We start from the raw sequence: 18586 nt of genomic DNA on the forward strand, positions 1-18586 counted from the left end.
CTCAGGCGTCCAGCGCATGCTTTAAAATAAAGCGTTTTTTTTTTTTTTATAACAGACAGAAGGAGGTTTATGGTTTGAAAAACTTTGAGCTCAAGTTGAATGCTCCCCTGTTTTTCTGAACTCAACAGTAATATTTATTTCTAACCTCTCTTCGGGAACTAGGAGGCAGTCCTCATGGTTTCTGGCTGGGTCAAAGGGGGACGGGGGGGGGGGGAGGTGAGGGAGGGGGTGGAAAGCTTGACCTAGTTTGGAATCATTAGGAATACCGTGTGCAACTAAACACTTTTGTTCAATTCTTGTCTTTTTTTTTTGTTATTTATTTTCGGATTTTAATATCATTCGTAAACCAGACTAATCCCCTACCCAGGAGAGTATATATCTTCAATTATGCTTTCTTTGTGTGGTTTGGTTTTTTTTATTGAAATCTCCTAGTCATTCTTCATGTAAAAGTGAGATTCCCTATAGCTTGAAAAACAAACTAGTTTATTACAACGCAATCCTAAAGACGCCTAGTTTTTAAGATTTTATATTAGAGTAAAACTATCGGTGTAATAACATTTTTGCAAAGAGATATATTTAAGACATTCACATGTGTCCGATAGTTGCTGGTCAGCTTCTTTGTTCTCTTTTCTATCACAACATTGCGAAGCCAAAATATTGCTTCGGGGCATGGTCGTGTTCATCATTACTTTATTACAAAAAACAATGCTCCCCCCCTCCTATTTTTGTCTGGCAGATTATGAATATTGGTATCCCAACCATTCTACACTTTGTTATGCTACAATAGAGAAATATCCTTGTGAGGTATAGCGTTTTATAACGTCGACCACTCACTCATAACCAGCTGTATTTCCACACCCACATCAAGGTCTTTTTCTGCAGGATATATGCATTTTAGTTCCATGTGCCCTGAAGTAAGACAATAAACTGTAGGCTTATTGCTCAATCAGCCCTTTCTACACTATTCAAACTGCACTTCACTTCGCGTGGTTAATGGCATGGATGGCATGTGAACAGCGGCTTCTCAATGTTGCATCGGTACGCCGCTAAAACTGGAAGTTTTGATTACGGTATTTTCTGTTTCCAATCGTTGCACCAACTGACTAAAGCCCCACGGCGAAAATATTATGGAACTGCTGGTTTGAGGTATATGACAAAAATTATAAGTTGTTGAAATATCGTATTACACCTTGATATTTCTTTAATGTTGTCTTTTTTATTCATGACTCAAAACTACTGAGTTAGCTAGACAGTAAAATAAAGGTATACCAGACCACCAAATGTTCAGCTTTGTCTTGTAAGGTATAGTTTATTGTGCGTGTTCGCATGTGACTTAATTCATCCCATTTGTTATTTTCAAAGCATAAATGAGCGTTCTTACCTCCTTTGTACTTGGGGAAATTAAAGATCAAAGTTCTGGCTTCCTCTCTGTACTCATGTTATTTCCTCTTAGCACATTAGTTTTAGGCATTAACTACTTGTATTTATCAGTTCTGTATGAGCATTTGATCACGCGTGTGTCATGAAGAGCAATACATCAAGGCTCCTGGTATTGTGACTCGCTGAAGTGGGTACAATCGAAGCTGGCGACACTTGCGAACTATAAATAGTTTGCGCACACTATCCCACGGGTTTGCTCTAGTCGATTTGCCTCCTGATCTACGGCAATCCAAAGTTCTGATCTATGAAGTTAGAGAGGCCAAGAATATGTAATATAAATCAAAGGTGTACTTCTCAACTTGCACTTCAAGCGCCCTTCGACACATCCTTGTAAACAGTCCTGTACACAATCCCTGGCGCATTCTTGGAGACATGCATTGATACAATCATTACCACATTCTTTGGCAAACCTTCCAAAGGAGAAGGGTTACCTGCATGACGTGCGAGATGGACTCCCTCTCGGAGAGGATCTCCGACAGGTTTTTGGTGCCGAGCACGTTGCGGAGCGTGGTGGCGGCGAGCAGACGGGTCGAGTGTCCGTAGTCCTCAACGTTGGAAACGGCAATGGTGGCGTTACTGATGCGGTAGTACACCACGGCATCCACCGCCACTGTCACCGAGTCCTTGGACAGGATCTGCACAGGAACGCGCACGCAAACACGTTACCCACCGGCAACTGAGTGTCCTCTCTGCATTGGTGTACTAGTCAGCTATTCATTAAAGGGCACTGTGATGTCAAAATCACTATTTGTTTTACTATTCGAAACAATTTATAACGATGCCTGAACATTAACCTCAAAATTCGAAGCTGGAAAACTCAATATTTGTAAAATGTGAAAATAAAAATACCGAAAGTCGATTTTGAAGTTTTTGTGCGATTCGCGTCAGTGCAGTGACGTCAAAGATTGAGTCGTCCTGCAACTTGAGTTTCTCTCGCGCCTTTGAACCGTCCCAACCCGAAGTGTCGTGTTCGCCTGCCGTCCCTTGATAAACCGCTCTTCTCCGTGCGTGCCGCCTATCGCTGTGAGCAGACGGCGCTTTATTTTCGAGCTTGAAGTTCGTTGAGGGCCTCTCCAGTGATGTCTAATTTTTTGAAGCGGTGTGAGGTTGAAGAGAACGCGTAGTGCACTTTTGTAGGCGACGTGAGGGGCAACGCCGCGCCAGTTGGCTGTTGAACAACCGAAACTACGGTACACAGACACCAAACTCAGTGGTTTTGGGCGTTTAAGGATTTCCTTTTTGAAGTATGAGAGGTCGTCGGGCAGCCGAAAAAAAAAAAGAGCGCCGTCCGATTTCCCGACTTAACAATCATCTTCAGTGCCACATGTGCGGAGTGCCGCCATATTTTCCGAGGGACGATAAAAAACCGGGAGGTAAAATCACTCCACACTCCTATTTCCGGTATGTCAAAAAGAAGGGCCGGGCCGTAGTGCGTCCGCGATTGCGTTTAAAAAATGTTTTGCGAATGTCGTTCATAAATATTATAGAAATATCGTTTACAAAGCTTTTAAATTTCATAACTGATAACGTCACAATTAAGATGAATCGAGGAGGTTAGAAAATAAATAGAAAAGCAACAAAGATAAAAAGGCACGCGGGCGCTAACTCAAAACTGATTTTATTAGAAAAAAACTTCGTCACTTCTATACACTAAATCGTTTGTCACACCTGCAATATAACACCAATCACCACTCTCACAGGCAGCTATCTAAAAAAGTTACTTCTTTTTGTAGCAGAAAAAGAGAAGGCACGCTAACGCAGTTGTCATCTTTCGTTTTGACGTAAAACGCCCCTATAATCTCTCTCTCTCTCGGTTTTATATTTTGCTTATTTTTTACTTTGTTGCAGTCAAAAGAAGCTTACAGCCAGCGCACCTCTTGCAGTGGTGATGTCCTCCGCGTTGTTGCGCACAAACAGATTATGTTCCCTTGCCCTATCGTTAAAACAACGGCCAGTTTACCAGTAGTAGACTTTTCCACAGCTTAACGGTATCTCGTATACGACATTGGTGACCATGTCAGCGTATTGCACTGCGTGCTTCTTGGAGCAGAGTGCTTTTTTTTCTGCCATGTAAGCATCGGACAGATATTTGAGAGCTTGTAAGCGGCCGAGAAGACAACGTTTACATCGTATCTGCTAGCTTACTTCTGAATGTCTTGGGACACTTTATGTCGATATAAAACCACATGTACACGTCTTTTAACCTTACTTGTCTGGCTGCACCAAGGGTGCAGCCAGAAAGATGTCTAAAAACCGCGTTTTTTTTTATTGCTTTTTTTTTGTCATTTTTGGGAAACTCAAACGTTATCACGTTCGTCAGCAGAAAACTCACACATAAAAACAACTAGTCATGGCTAAGACAGGACTGGTGCTGTCGGGGTTTAGTCCTTCTTTCCTCGCTTCTCTGGCGCCGACCGCTGCCACTCGGAGGTGCTCAAGGCCGACGATTGGAAACCCATTTCTTATAACCCGTTGTTGAAGTGGGTCTGACGACGATGTAAACCTTCTCGAAGTAGCCGACATTCCCAATGGGCCAGCCGCCCGTCGTGCCGCTCAATGGCGACGGGCCACGGTGTAGACTGGCCAGCGGAAAAGCCTGGGTGTAACTACATCGTTCTACAGCCGACGCGAGGAACGGAGAACTGCAGTGGCAATCGCACACTTCCATGATTCTGAAGTAGTGTCGGTTCATAAGAACATTATGTATTTATTGTGAAGAAGCAATAAACTCAATTACACATGGCCATGCCAAAAAATACCAGAAAACGCCTCCTGCTATAACTTCGCCGGAGGAATCATTATCCGTGAGCATTTTTCGGCTGCACCCAACTGCACATGTTTATCCCAAGCTGAGAATGCACATTGCAGCCTCTATCACACAAAAAAAAACCTAGTGGAAAAAATACGCTTTTGTTTTTTTGGCGCTAAAAACGCGACCGATTATTCGATTACTTAATCGATTAAAGAATACGGACTAACCGGGTTAGAAATCTTAATCGCTGCCGATCCGTACGGGCGCTTTTTGTGGACGATCTACCTAAATGGCGTATGAAAAGAATGTAAGAGTCTGTTTCAAGCAAGAATACGTGTTTTTACACTTTTTAAACGGCTTCCCTCCCACCGAATTTGTCCTTAATAATTAAGAGTCACTATCATTACACCTGGTGTTTAACCTTTTAAGATATATTTTTACTCAGATTCAAATGTTTACGTATGAATTGTAATATATTCATAGTGACTGCCTTTAAATTGCCTCAACATATTAATATACACATCTGAATAAGTAATCCAAATTTCAAGTCAGACTAATATTATTTTTTCGCCTAGTTATTGAACTTTTAAATTAGGTTGAGAAGCTGAGGGGTTATACTAACCAAAATGAAAATTTTACGTCGGATTTTGTATTATGGTCAAATATGTGGGGATTGCAGCTTGCTCCTGACAAGTTACAAGTTTGATGATGTGAACTGAATGCAGGGTTAGGCCCGCGCCACTTAAACGAAACATTATGCGCATAATACCGTTTATATTAGATTGGCTGCTCGACTTGCATGTTACATGCGACGTCGCCCCACTCGAGAGCGCGGGACAATTTGCGTGTTGGTGTGCGCATAAGTTTCATTTGAACTTTTCTGAGGAGAAATTTTGAATTTAGAGATAATAAATACCATGTAGGGAAGAGTAACGCCTGGGTATGGGCCCAAGATGCATTTAACTTGGGTAGCTAAAAATATACCGGAAGCTCCCCTTTAAAGGTGAACACTCTTTTCAAAATATTTACAACCGTAGAAACTATTTTCTTTTTTTGTCACACCATTATCGCGAAAGGCAGTGTTTCGAATAGAGCTGCTGCCCTATTATCACGAAAAACCGTGCGCGTGTTATATTGTGTAATATCAAATGTTCAATTTTATAAAGGTAACTTTCTTTATCCACTTTTAGAAACGTGTTTTTTATGTACTGTAACTAAATACCGAACCAGCAATATATAGCTCACTACACGCGTGAATCATTTCGCGTTTATCGTGAGCAATATTCTCAATGGCAAGTTGAGAAGGTAATAGAACGGAGGTTCTAATAAATGTCTCGATGCCTCGAAAGGTGTAAAAGTCAAATCCATTACAAACGTACCATTACGTTCATTGACCACACATTTGTAAAACTTTGTATTATAAAAGTACGACTGCACACGTTCTCAGAGTTGCTTTGTAAATGGAGCCTCGTTTCTGAGGACGCAAGCCTGTGTAAACGCTTGCTTCGGGGAAAAAAAAAACTCTAATGTGCAAGCTAATCGTGTGTGACTCAGGTTTCATCCGCTAACGAGCTAATTAGCCATTAGTTAATGAGAATGGCGACCGAATTATCCCATTTTTTTAGATTCTCTCCGGCGGTGGGCAGGCTGCCTTTAATGGCCGGCGGATGCGATCACGCGAAATGGCGATTTGCGACCGCTGCCCAGAAGAATCTCCGCGTCGTACGGCGCACACATTCGAGGCGCAAAATGGGCCCGCATGCTTTCTCTCCGCGCAAACGCGGAGACGGCGATAATTGTCGCATATACCGACAATCTGTAGAATCATGTTGTTCTCCGCGACAGTATCATTAAAAAAGGCACAACATGCGTCGGGTATTTATCTACATGTTGTTGTTTGTGTGTGTGTGTGCGTTTTTTTTATGACGCCTTCATTAACTTACTCGGAATGAATGTTTTTATTGTTTATCTGTAAAAGCAAGTTTGGGAATTTGACGATCGAGCAGCCCCACACTATCATCATCTGAGTGCATGGTGACTGTCCAACACTAATCGATACCTTATGGTGGTCGCTGGTGTTTGAAAACGTTTGACCAAGCAGATGGGTACGCAAGAGTCGCGCATTAAAAGCCTCAGAAGTTGTGCGACCCGATTAATGCATAAACGTGATCCTCCAACGTTCCCTTCATACTCGGGTCTAACCATTTTATCGGCATCCAATCAATCTGTTGGTTGGTGGTCGGCCCTTCGCACAGCGTACAGATCGAAGCATAAACAACGCATGAAGAGGACAAAAATCAGCAATGTAATAATTTTCATCCGACCCTGAAATGCATAGTTGGTAGTTTCGATGTTCGAAGATCGGCAACCGTGATAAACATCTTGATTATTCGCACCGCTGCCGTCGGCTTGGCAGCAATTAGCTTGCAGTATTAAACCATGCAGATGTATTCAATTTGGTAAGGGCGATGACACAAAATATATAACACTGAGAAAAAGCGGGTGTAGTACTGATACCCCTTTTCCCATAAAATAAACTCCAAAATTTCAGTTCGACATACAGCTCAGCGACGTCGAAATGAATGTACCAACTTTAGAGAGCGGTTTCATAGCCGAGGGGTGCAACTTATTAAAATCGCTAATGAACCTCTTACTAACTTCAAATATATAAGTCGGGTTTTCTTAACCCTGCTGCGAAACCTCTGTGTTTTTGTTTTCTCTTCAGTACTCCTTGACACGCACTTTAGCAGTTTAATAAGTTTATGGATGTCATCAAGCCCCGCGTAAACGCTGGAGCCGTCATTTCGATGGCAGTGCGCTGTACGTTAAACTTAAGTTTCGGGGAGCATTATATGTGACAAAATGGGTGTCAGACTACACTTTTCTTTTTAAGCGTAAGATGAGCGAGTTGGCATAACACTTTTGACATACAATAAATACAAAAGTATGAAACACCGGAAAGAGTTTAGCCTTTTGTATTCTTAAGGCCCGTTCACACCCTTGCGACCGAGTAAGACGGAGGGAGACCGGACCGGTTTTTAAGCCTCTTGCGATCTCTTAGGACCAGCTCCCCTGTAGAGCATCCGGTCCTAAGAAGTCGCAAAAGGCTTAAAAACTGGTCTGGTCTCTCTCAGCCTTACTCGGTCGCAAGAGTGTGAACGGCGCTTTAGGTTATCAGGTACATTCCTCTGGTCGCTTAGAAGCAACATCGGCTCCTCATCTGGATTCCGATCGGGCCAAAAACCGGTCTGTTACTCTCAGCCAATCCAGGCGGAGCGGGATCGCGATGTGCATGAAACCTTATATCTTGCCGAATACGACATGATTGCCTTCGCCACGCGGCAACTCTTCATCGAGGTAATCAAAAGCTGTTTTCACGTTTCCGAGACTCTTATTCGCTCCTAATGCCGAAGGATCGCTAGCATTCCCTCCGCGGAATCGGGAATCTCCGGCCCATTGGAGAAGGCGTTGTTAGGCAACTGCTGCAAAATGATCTTGGGCAATTCATATTATATACTTGTCCCTTCGCTTTTTGTGTAATTCAATAATATTAATGTGCATGCCTGTTTTTTTTTTTTTTTTTTTTTTTTTTGTCTTGTGAATGCAAGAGGGCTTATAGTTTGGTCGCAATAATAATATAAATAAGCATATCTTCTCACCATAACCTATGGCAGTGGTAAGACTGTTAACTGTGCGAGTTGTGCGCTGTTACGTTATTTTTCTATGGCAGTGGAGGTCGAAAGTAAAGCGCAAGTTCACATTTACTGCAGAATCACCTTCCAGAAGGCCAAGCTCGCGCTCGTGGCACTACTTTTAGCTCTAAAATATTAAGGAGGGCGGATTGGTTAAGCATATTATGCATATCAACCCCCTCTTCCACCTGTCCTTACGTGTCCTTCGCTCGATTTTCTATTTAACACGTCCCAGTACGTCGCATGGTGAAACGAAAGATTTTCCGAGCGGAGACGGTTCTGTTGGCTGCACGCACCCAAGCGTAGGAGAGAGTGAGCGGCGGCACCCCGTAGTAGACATCGTCCGCAAGCGGCGGGGGAGGCTTGGCTTCGGTCGGCACGTAGGCTGACAGGTAGGCCGGCGTCGTATCTGCCCGGAAGGCGTCCGCCTGGCCCTGGGAAGGGACGGGACGGGCCTTTCGTCAGCGACGCCGCACCGGCCAAAACGGCATTCGCTTCACTCGGGCACCCTTTACGGGCGCCGAAATTTCGAGTTCCCCTTTCCCCAAATTCAGATATGTCACTCCAGAACCGTCTCCGTTTCTCTTCTCCCGAAGGGAGGAGGAACCTCGTGGAGCAAAACGCTAATGGCGTATCGGTTCCTCGGCTTGGAACGCGTAAACGTGCCCGCGTCGTCAGTTCTATTACGGCCCCCGAAACGCGTTTTCGACTCCTGTGTTTACAGTGGTTATTTCGCCTATTCATCAAGACTGGTACCGGAGTGGCAAGAAATGGCGTCGCAGGAGCCGGTCTGTCCTACCGCTGGATGTTGCGATCCTGCCGGTTGGTTGCGGAATTTACAGCCACAAAGAAGAGCGATCGTTAGTGACGGCATCGTCGCAGCGTTCCAAGGTGTTGCTGCCAAAGCTTCCGTGGAATCTGAAGCTTATAATGAGCCACAGCAGAACAGCCGTTCGCCGTATTTACGTCTGCAGGTGTGTCACCACGGGGATCACGATAGACAACATCGTGACACATTTATGACGTCATTAAGCGAAATTCCAGAAAGGGCAATTTTGGACGCGATAAACATGACATTCGAAGATGCGCACCAGGCACCATACTTCAATGGTGATTGCTCGCAGTCCAGGGTGGCCAGAGCCCTAGAATAGGTGAGCTGCGACAGATTACCTAACTGCATCCACTTGTGTAAAAAAAAACTATCGTGTCACTCACGACAGTCCCCCTTTGCGAAGGGTCACATTCGAACTATGCCTTGGAACTAAGCAAGCCATTCTCAGTCAATACCATAAGGATGGACTGTTGCATATAACGTTTGTTTACGACGATACGTTGATCTCCGTATTTCTCCCAAGGAAGCGAGTTGACGGCATTTTCGTTTCATACGCATGATTATAATATTTTGTCTTCACACAACATTAACACTTGAAGATATGTTTTACTCTATTGATGGCTATTCATACAATTGTCATTTACCTTTTTAATGCAGTGTTACTTCAGGTCAGTGGGTCTAAGTTATGCCGGACTCGTGTAACTTTCGTTAGTAGATTGTATACCCAAAACGCCAGAGGGCAATCCGTGCGCGCGAGGGTTAATATAATGTCTGCCTGCTCAAAAAAAAAAAAAAAAAACGCGGTACGCTGTCGGACACACAACGTAGTAACGTCAATATTACTTCCACGTTTTTTTACCACTCCTACACAACAGTGTGTCGAAAACTCCTGCACAGATCTTTTGTTGTCAATAAAAATCCTGCTTTTTCCATGGCTTCCCAACTCTGAACGTGGACAGTGCCTCTAGGTTTGAAACCAGTATCTCCCATCGGCAAAACTAATGTAGTTAGGGCGGGCAAACTGCAGCTCGCGAGCCGCAGGCGGCTCTTCGCTGGTCCATTGTGGCTCACGGCTCCCTGGTAAGCGTGCCCCCTTCCCCTTCTGTGTCCCCAAGATAAAAAAAAAAAAGTAACAGTTTTTGGTTGCATTCTACTACACGACGTACATGGAAATGAAGTTCTTTTTGACGCATAGTTGTGCCCAGTGATCCTGTTCCCTTTACTGTTCTAGAAATAATTTCGGAACGTATATACAGATAACGGAGGTCAGGAGTATTGGCTGACTAGCGAACCACGCGTCCAGTTTTACTTAGAGGTTGAAGAAACGTTCTGCTGCCTGGTGTTATTTGTAGTAGTCGACAATTATACTTCTACCCTTTGGAAAAGATTGCTTCCTCCATAACGTTGCTTGTCAAAATTTGCCAATCCCCCATCCCCTTTTGCGTTTCCTGCGGCTCTCTGAACTTTTGTAGTTTTGTCTGCGGCTCCAATCCCATGTCGCTCTGGCCACTCCTGTACTATAGCTTGTTAGATCACTCCTGGCGGCTGTCGAGTTTATTTTATTTATTTATTTATGTATTTGACATATTGTTAGTCCTGATAAGGACTTTGACAGGAGTGGCAACAAGTTACACTTGTAAAAGCAACAGGTAAAGCAACACGGCAGCGAAGCACAATGCAAGGAGCACCAAAAAAGAATGGAAACCAAAAATAAACAATAGTTAGGTTGCGTGAAGCTGTAAAAGGGATAATTCAATATCGGTGGAAGAAACGAGATGTTCTGGCAACAGATTTCAGTCCCGCTCCGTGCAAGGAAAGAAGGAATACTTAAAACAATGTTTATTGAGCAAAACCTCTTGTAAGTGACGCGAGTGTTTGTTACGAGTGATACGGGATTGATGAAGGGTTAGGTAACGTGAGTAGTCTATGAGCAATGAACCAGAAAGTATCATGAAAAAAAGATTCAAACATTTATTTTGCCGTCTAGACTGAAGTAACGGAAGATTGCACAGAGCATACAGCTCTGTCGGCGAATCTAATCTGCGACATCTAGAATAAATGAAATGCAGGGCCAGTCGCTCTACACTTTCTAGGTCAAGGATTAGGCTTTTTTATGCGCGAGTCCCATATTTCCGACGCGTATTCAAGCAGGGGACGAACCAGCATTTTGTAAGCGAGCAGTCTAGTATCTGCAGATGCTAGTTTCAAGGACCGTCGTAGAAATGCTAGTCATGTATGAGCTTTTTAAACAATGTTAGTCACATGCATGTTCCATCGAAGGTAGCTCGATATAGTAACACCGAAATACTTATAAATGTCTACTTTTTCTAGGAGGACGCCATCAAGGCTGCACGGATAAACTATGGGATTTAATTTATGTGTGGTGGACATACAAACGGTTTTTCGTATATTCAGAGACATTTGCCACTTCGTACACCATGCCTTAACCCTATGCAGGTTCGCGCTTAAATTACTTAGGTCAGGCATAGGTGTTACCTTAGTGTACAAAATACAGTCACCTGCAAAAGGTATCGCGTGCGCCGAGATGTCTTTAACCAGACCGCCTATAAACATAAGAAAGAGCAACGGCCCCAGAACTGAGCATTATGGCACACCAGAAGTAACAGCACAATGACCCGAGTAGTTATCTTCAATGCTAACAAACTGATTTCAATCAGAAAGAAATGACCCTCTCCATCCTGACAGAGTTTCGTTCTTTAGCATAGGTCTTATCTTGCACAGTAACTTTCTATGGTTCACCTTATCAAAGGGCTTTTTAAGTTCCAAAAAAAAAACAAAAAAACATCAACCTGGTCTCTACTATTTAAAGTTTTCGAAAAGAACTGCATAATTTGTGTCAGTTGCGTAACAGTAAAAAGCCCCTTTCGGAATCCATGTTGCAAGCTGTTTAGTAAGCCCTGCTCACTTAGGAATGTATGAATATGCTCGGAGATGATGTGCTCAATTATTTTACAGCATGTTGATATAAAGGAAAAGGCGCAATAATTTGGAGGGGAATATGAATTACCCTCCTCAAATATTGGAACTACTTTACCCCATTTCCAGTCGTTTGGGACCGAAGAATTATCAAGCGAGTTCTGAAACACAAGCAATAAATATTTGGACGACCATTCGGCATACCCTTTTAAAAACGCATTCGGAATTCGTTCCGGTCTTCCTGCCTTCAAAGGGTCTATATCGAGAAGCAACGAAAAAATTCTCTTCTGAGATAACAATACATTAAGAATTGCTGGTATACTGACGAATTAATTACACTCAGGTAGTGTGCCGTCATCACAAAAAAAAATTGTAGTAATACTGAACGTTCTAGTGCACCGCGGGAGACGTTTTGCGCCACGTCTAAACTGGCTTAGTTGTGCTACAGACAGCAGTTGCTCCCTTGTTGCGCGACAGAATGAATCCCGTGAATAAAATGAAATAAAAACTTTTTGAACGTATGTTTAGACAGCGGGAAGTTATTTTACCGACCTTTTTTTCCTACGGTCAGGTTGTCATTTCTTGTGTATGCCGTGCAGCTACTAACCCTAAAATTTAAAAGGGCTACTGCAAAAACTATTTGCGCTTACGGAATACCACTTAGAATGAATGCCTGGTGTTTCTAACTTACAAAATACGAATTAGATATTTCTCCCGACGCAATGCTAGTCACTAAAAAAAAATTAAAACAAAAACAAAAACGACCGGAGTTCACTTTTGTAACTCGCAAACAGAACAAGAAGCCCCGTGAACTGGAGCCCATTATATGCCGTCGATGTTTATCATAGTCACGCGCTGGGGTTTGAGATGCACAGGGTATGCACTGAGTTCAAAACATTTTTCAAGGTTCGGCTATTGTTGTTACTGCAGCGATTGGACGCCAGCCACCAACCGAATGCTGGTCCAGCAATTGATTATCACGAGCCCAAATCCAGTGCACACGCAAAGCGATCGGGTTCAATTTATGAGCCGCTTTCAAACATCATCACTCTGAAAACTATGTGAACACTGCTGCCTCTGTGCCACGGCATCAATCTTTTCCAAAGGGGAGATTGAAAGCAAACACTACCTTTTCATTTGAACTTACACCGCAACAAAGAAGTTTCCTGGTCAATTGCGTTGCGTGCGACTATACAGGTGTCCGGTTAGTGCCAGTAAGCTCGTGTAAAGTGACAAGGCATTCCAACAAAATATCTGATCTAAGGAACCCTGAATTTGATACACGTGCCAAATCCGCACTTGTTTCTATCTTACATGCTTCCGTGCTTCGGCATGAGCTAGGAAAGCCATTCCCTCTTCAATTACTTTTTCGCGGTGCACCTGTTTCGTCAAATGTGGCGAATGGATGCAGGACGTCGCAGTCTGAACATCTTCATGAAACGTAACTTTTATTTTCAGGCTTTAGTCAAATTTACAGTTCTTCTTTTATTCAAATTTTTATGTTCTCATTTGACGATTACTTGTGGGATATCGGTGCAAAAAGACGAATGTGGGCAGTGGCAGTATTAGCGCATCAGTGAGTTGTTGAATGTTCATTAGCTACAATCAATATTCTGAAGACGCCAGTGTAAGCAGGTTAATCAAATCTTTGCTAAGTCGTACGGCTGGCGAGGAGTTTAAAGAATTGGTCTTGGGTTACCGCCAAAGCAACATAATGTAGTTTGGCCTTTTTTTAAAGTTTGCGGCTCCGATCGTAGAGTGCATAGACAATATGCTCTGAAAAAATATTGTCATTCAAATACAAAAAAAAAAAAAGTTTTATGAAACGTGGTTTTTAGCGGTCGTTTTTACTCGGCCAACGTTTAGGATACTTCTCAAATTCACTAGGACAGTAACAACGAACTTGAAATCTTAAACGCCCGACCCAAACGTCGGCGGCCGTCGCTCAAGCTCTGTGTTAATATTATTCAAAATGGCTCGAAATGTTGAACTCAAAATATGCAGCGAGACCGAATTCATCCCATTAAAAAAAAAAGAAACATTTATGTAATTTTGCGTTCTAAAATCAGTAAAGTTGAGGCTAACTGTAAAAGGTAAAAACAAAATTATAAAAATAAACCTGCTTGAGCGTACGTTTTGACAACGATTATTCCTCCCGCACCTCTCCATTTTGTCTTAAATCACGTGTGACGCCACCTCTTGATGAGAAAAACAAACCGAAGGATTGTTTGTAGGCTTCCGAGATCCCAAAGAGCGCGGGGATCTCAGAAGCCATTATTGTTTTCTTTATCTCAGGTGCAGCGTTCCAGTGTAAAGCGGTTTAGTTAATATTTATTAGTGGAAAGAAGGAACGTCGCAAAAGATCATGATGGGCGAACCAACCACTAATATACACTAATCACGCAAATTGTAGCATGGTTGTGCATACGCGTGGCATATTTTCCCGCTTATTTTACAGCCTGTTAAACTAACAATTGACTTACCCTGAAAGTCGTAAATTTATACAAAAGTAAGTTTCTCATGTCCCACAAATTTTCTCTTTAAATGTATGAGAGATGTTCTAGTCGCGGTCATCTTTAGAGCCCATTCATTCATTGCCTAATATGCAAAATGGTTGTTTATCTTGCGTAATGCGATACATTTAACTATAGACATCGAGAGCAAAAGAAGCCCCGGGCGGGGCTGATTATGTCAACGCGTCTCGCTTATGTATTTTTCGGTATCGTTTTTTTAGGATAATGCTGCAAACGTATTGGCTGCGGGAAGATAATATGATGCTCTATGCATGCCACGTCCTCACTTTCTTAAGTTGTCAGTCACTATAATGCATTCCTGGTGCAAGTAAAAGGCACAATAACTTCCCTCGATAAAATGTCTAGTTCAGTATGCCTCTCCGTCTCAGTTTTTTTACTCTTTGTTATTTTGTTTTGTTTACAGTGCATCAACGCACTGAATGGAAACTAACATTAAACTTAGCCTTCAGTTAATAGTGCATCATTTTGATCAACCGAAAGGAGTGGAAAAAAATAAATTCATACATTTTTTTTTTCCGCCTAACTTAGAGAAACGACGATGTCTATGTATTCTAGTAAATATATCCTAAATGAAAGCTGTTTGCTACAGCCGACGTGCTTTTTCTCTTCTGCAAGAGAACGCCAGTCCTACTTCAGTTCTTTATTTTCCTCGGTGATGCTTTTCTGTCTTTTTTGCTTCTATAACAAAAACAAGACAAAAACAATAAGCTAGACGCCACAAAAACAGAATGAAACATCTACTTCATGAGTAAAACCTATCAGATCACTTCTAAAAGTAACCCCCAAAACATTACATTGTGCACCCTGAAAAAAATAAATGCCCTCCACGTCCCCTCCCCCTGTCCTCTCTAAAACAAAATTTATATTTAAAGTAAGATCGATACACATCACCGCCTCATCCTTGTCGGTAGAATACGGAAAGACGACAAGACATCCAATGTCTGCTCGCTCGGAACCAAATGAATATATCCAACCAAACAGATAAAACCAAACAAAAGCCAACCTTAAAAAAAAAGACGATATATTGCGTTGTCCTGTTTTTTTTTAGATAGATAGATGGAGCCAAAGCCTGTACAAGGCACTACTCAGGAAATAGCCTCCGGAATAGGCTGTGTCGATCCTCGGGATAAGAGCAGAGGGTTACCCCGGGTCGCTTCGAGCCTTCATCCCTCGATGCGAGATGGGGGAAAAGGAGTGAGTCGGGCGACCAGGTATTATCGCCCGGCTCTTCGACACTACATCGGGCTCACACACGGGCACGTACAATCTTGCCGAAAGAAAACTCTTCCGTCCACGCCTTGATGGATCGAACAATGGACGAGCAATGTTGCGTGGGCTCTCGTGCCCGCTGCGTAGCTTCGATCTCCGGGTTTATACCCGGAGCAATATACGCTGGAAGCGGCTTGCTCTCAACAGTAGTGTCTTTTTCTCTCTTCCTTTTTTTTTTTTTTTTTCTAACACGTTTTAAGCGTGCTAGTGGAGGGGCCGGTTCTTCAGGGCGTTTTCGCAGAACGCCGGGGAACGACTGCTTGCCGCCGATACGGTTAGTTGGCGAGTCATTGAATAAATATAGTAGGGATCACTTGAACGTACATTTGACGGCAACATGAGTTAGCCCAGTTTTGCTGTGCTATGCTAGGCTACGAAACCGTGTGCCACAATCTGATAGTAGGAAATGTAGAAATCCATTACAAACTCTTCATTAGCTGCCCAACGTAGCGGGGGCTCCCGCATGGCTATTATACGGTCCAGGTAACAACCCCGCTGACCCTGCTTGATTTGCCGCGCACCCTGGACATTCCAGACATTTATTATATTTCATCATTATCATCATCATTAAATATCCTCGTGGGCCCTTAAAAGGGCCCAGCGAAAACTTTTTGACTGCTTTTTAATTTGCACCGATCCTGAGCGCACTAAAGGTAGTAACTTAATGAAACTTTTCTTTTCTCCAATTTCGCTTATTTTAAATGTTATAGGCAAATTAGCATTACAAACACAAGCAAAAGATAACCTCCGTCATGACGTCGTAGGTCCTGGCTTGAGTGGCCGTGAACTGGAGGAGGGGCAGTGAGCTCAGCGAGCGTCACGGCTGCCGCACTCCGTGTCGACGGCTCGAGAGGGCGCCACTAAAGCACGTGTTAGTTAGGCTGTATAGAGTGGGCGGCCAGGGCGGCTCGCATTGCATTTGCTGCACGATTAAAGACTAATTCGGCATAACACTTCATTGGCCAGAAACGACAGCAAACACGGGGTTAATATCAGTTCAGAACGGGAGCCACTTCACGCTGCCATACCGCCAAATGGCAAAATCGCCAGCCAAGCCCGCGCCGAAAGCCTTCGGAACGCTCGGAACCGGTCGGATCCTCGAGCAGGTATACGACCGCCGCGCCGCCGTGTACATCCGGGACCTTTCTAAGCTCGCCGTTCGTTGGCGCCTTATCCCACTTGCCATTTCTAGTATGCGCTGTTTCTTCCGCCGCTTGGTGGCGAGTATGTCGACGGGTCATTTCTTGTTTCCGTACTTTATAAACTGCATTTGTTTCTTTTCTGATCTAAAATACTGAACAAAAACTACTTTCACACATAATTGAAACGGTTCGCGACACTTATATTTTGTATCTCGAAAAAAAAAAATCGATTTTATCGGTTTTGATTAGTAATTAGCCCAGGACCAAAGACGTCACATATCGCGCGTTTTCGGCAATGCGGGTCGGCCTCATAGGTGGAGGAGGTTTCCGCGTCGTCCAGTTAAAATATGACGCACTGATATTTAGTTACTCTCTCCGTGCCCCCTGGCTTGCCCTAGAGCACTATATAGCTCCTTCGGAGCAGAGTACCGCAATCTAGAACGCCGCCTCTCGGCGACTAGCGGCTAACGCCGGGGGGTTCCCACTCCGGCCACAAATGCATGGGAAACGGGAGTAAATCGATGCTTCCTGATTATTTTGGTGATCTATGGAACGACAATAGTTTTTGACATAATAAGGGAATAGTTTACAATAATTTTCGCTAAGTTGTGCGTCATGAAATAACCTATTTTTTTTTTTTTTAATTGCCTGAGCAGCATTATACAGCAGACGACGCGGCGACGTCAAAGCCTTCACGTGATCCGCTCCGGCCAATCCATAAAGTCCATCTCCGCTGCGTAAAACAATCGTCTGCTTCAAACGCCTTTGCTCTGAAAATTGCCTTCGCAAAAATGTTCATACGCTTCCAATATTATTAAAACTTTGATAAAGTGTTTATTGTTTTACCAACTTCACGACAGACTAGTTTCGAAAAGTGTGAACTCGGCGTTTATTTTTTAATCAGCCGTGTTGTGTCGACCTCCATGTATTCTCCCATAGGGCGGGCCTCCTCCTGGAACCCTGAGTACCACGTGACTCGCGCCGCGCTGCTCTGTCGGCCATGTTGTCGGCGAAACACGCGGATCAATGGATTGCGCTACTGTACTCTGTAGGAGCTATATAGTGCTCTAGCTTGCCCAAACCCGAAGAGACGTGGAAACCCGAAAAAAGGTAGACGCTTAAATATGCCTGCAGGGCCCCTTTAGGGTGGTAGAAAGAACACATTAAAAGTAACTAGTCGCATAGAGAAAAAATCTGTCAGATATGGTAACAATGTCCTTTTGTAGGGCTTTCCAATCGTTGATGGCCAACGTTAAAGCGGAATTAGTGCTTGAAGCAGTTGATGAGAAAATGGGCCGCAATGGACCAGTTCCGAAATTCAGTCTGGTCACTTTGAGCACGACCATAATCATCTGAGAAACGGTACATGTGCCGTACTAATGGCGGCCTTTTGTTTACTGATGAAGGATCAAGTTGAAGACACTCACAAGCTGAGGATTCGAGGCCTATTCATTCGTGACGTTAGCACGTTGAAAAACAGGGATTGTATGCAAGAGCTACGTAAGTGTTCATTACTATAACTCGGGCCTAGTCAATCTGCACGTAGCAGAGAATCGCCTTTAAAGCAACTTGATATATAGAACCTTACCAAGGTGTCTATCTGGGTTGGCGCTTTGTTCTGACTGGTTGCAGCTTTATGGCCATCGACATTAAAAGGGATAATCGAGAAAGAATCGTACACTGAAGAGTACATTCTCGTTTGTCGTTGACTTGCGAAAGTGACGCTGCCCGATAATGTACTGCAGGCTACAGGTTCATTGCCGCCATTAGTACCGCTAAAGTTAAACCACCATTTCAGCCACCAGATGGCACTGAATATCGGGAAGGGTCTATTTGCGAAAGTGGTCAAAGCGCGGCAAAATCTGCCATGGGGACCAAAAATATAGATTTCGTCCCTTGGCGCCTAAATGAAAGTGTGTGAAGGTTCCGCGCAATACAAATATGCTCGAGTAAGGTCAGTGATCATAAACATTAAAATGCAAAGTTCT

At 43.5% G+C, this 18586-nt stretch overlaps 1 protein-coding gene across 2 annotated transcripts in view; it reads right to left on the reverse strand.

The window, feature by feature from the left end:
- LOC115309099 (band 7 protein AGAP004871) overlaps positions 1–18586 on the reverse strand; it is a 231178-nt gene that overhangs the window by 44762 nt on the left and 167830 nt on the right. The window contains exons 5-6 of one of the 2 annotated variants that reach the window (XM_040216437.3): positions 8181–8318; positions 1872–2075 (exon numbers count right to left, since the gene is read on the reverse strand). In XM_040216437.3, the coding sequence (XP_040072371.1) occupies positions 1872–2075; positions 8181–8318 (342 nt within the window). The remainder of the gene's footprint in view (positions 1–1871; positions 2076–8180; positions 8319–18586) is intronic. The other variant, XM_040216436.2, reaches the window with a different exon arrangement.

Source organism: Ixodes scapularis, unplaced genomic scaffold (genome assembly GCF_016920785.2).
Source record: "Ixodes scapularis isolate PalLabHiFi unplaced genomic scaffold, ASM1692078v2 PGA_scaffold3__209_contigs__length_174095766, whole genome shotgun sequence".
Taxonomy (NCBI): Eukaryota; Metazoa; Arthropoda; class Arachnida; order Ixodida; family Ixodidae; genus Ixodes; species Ixodes scapularis.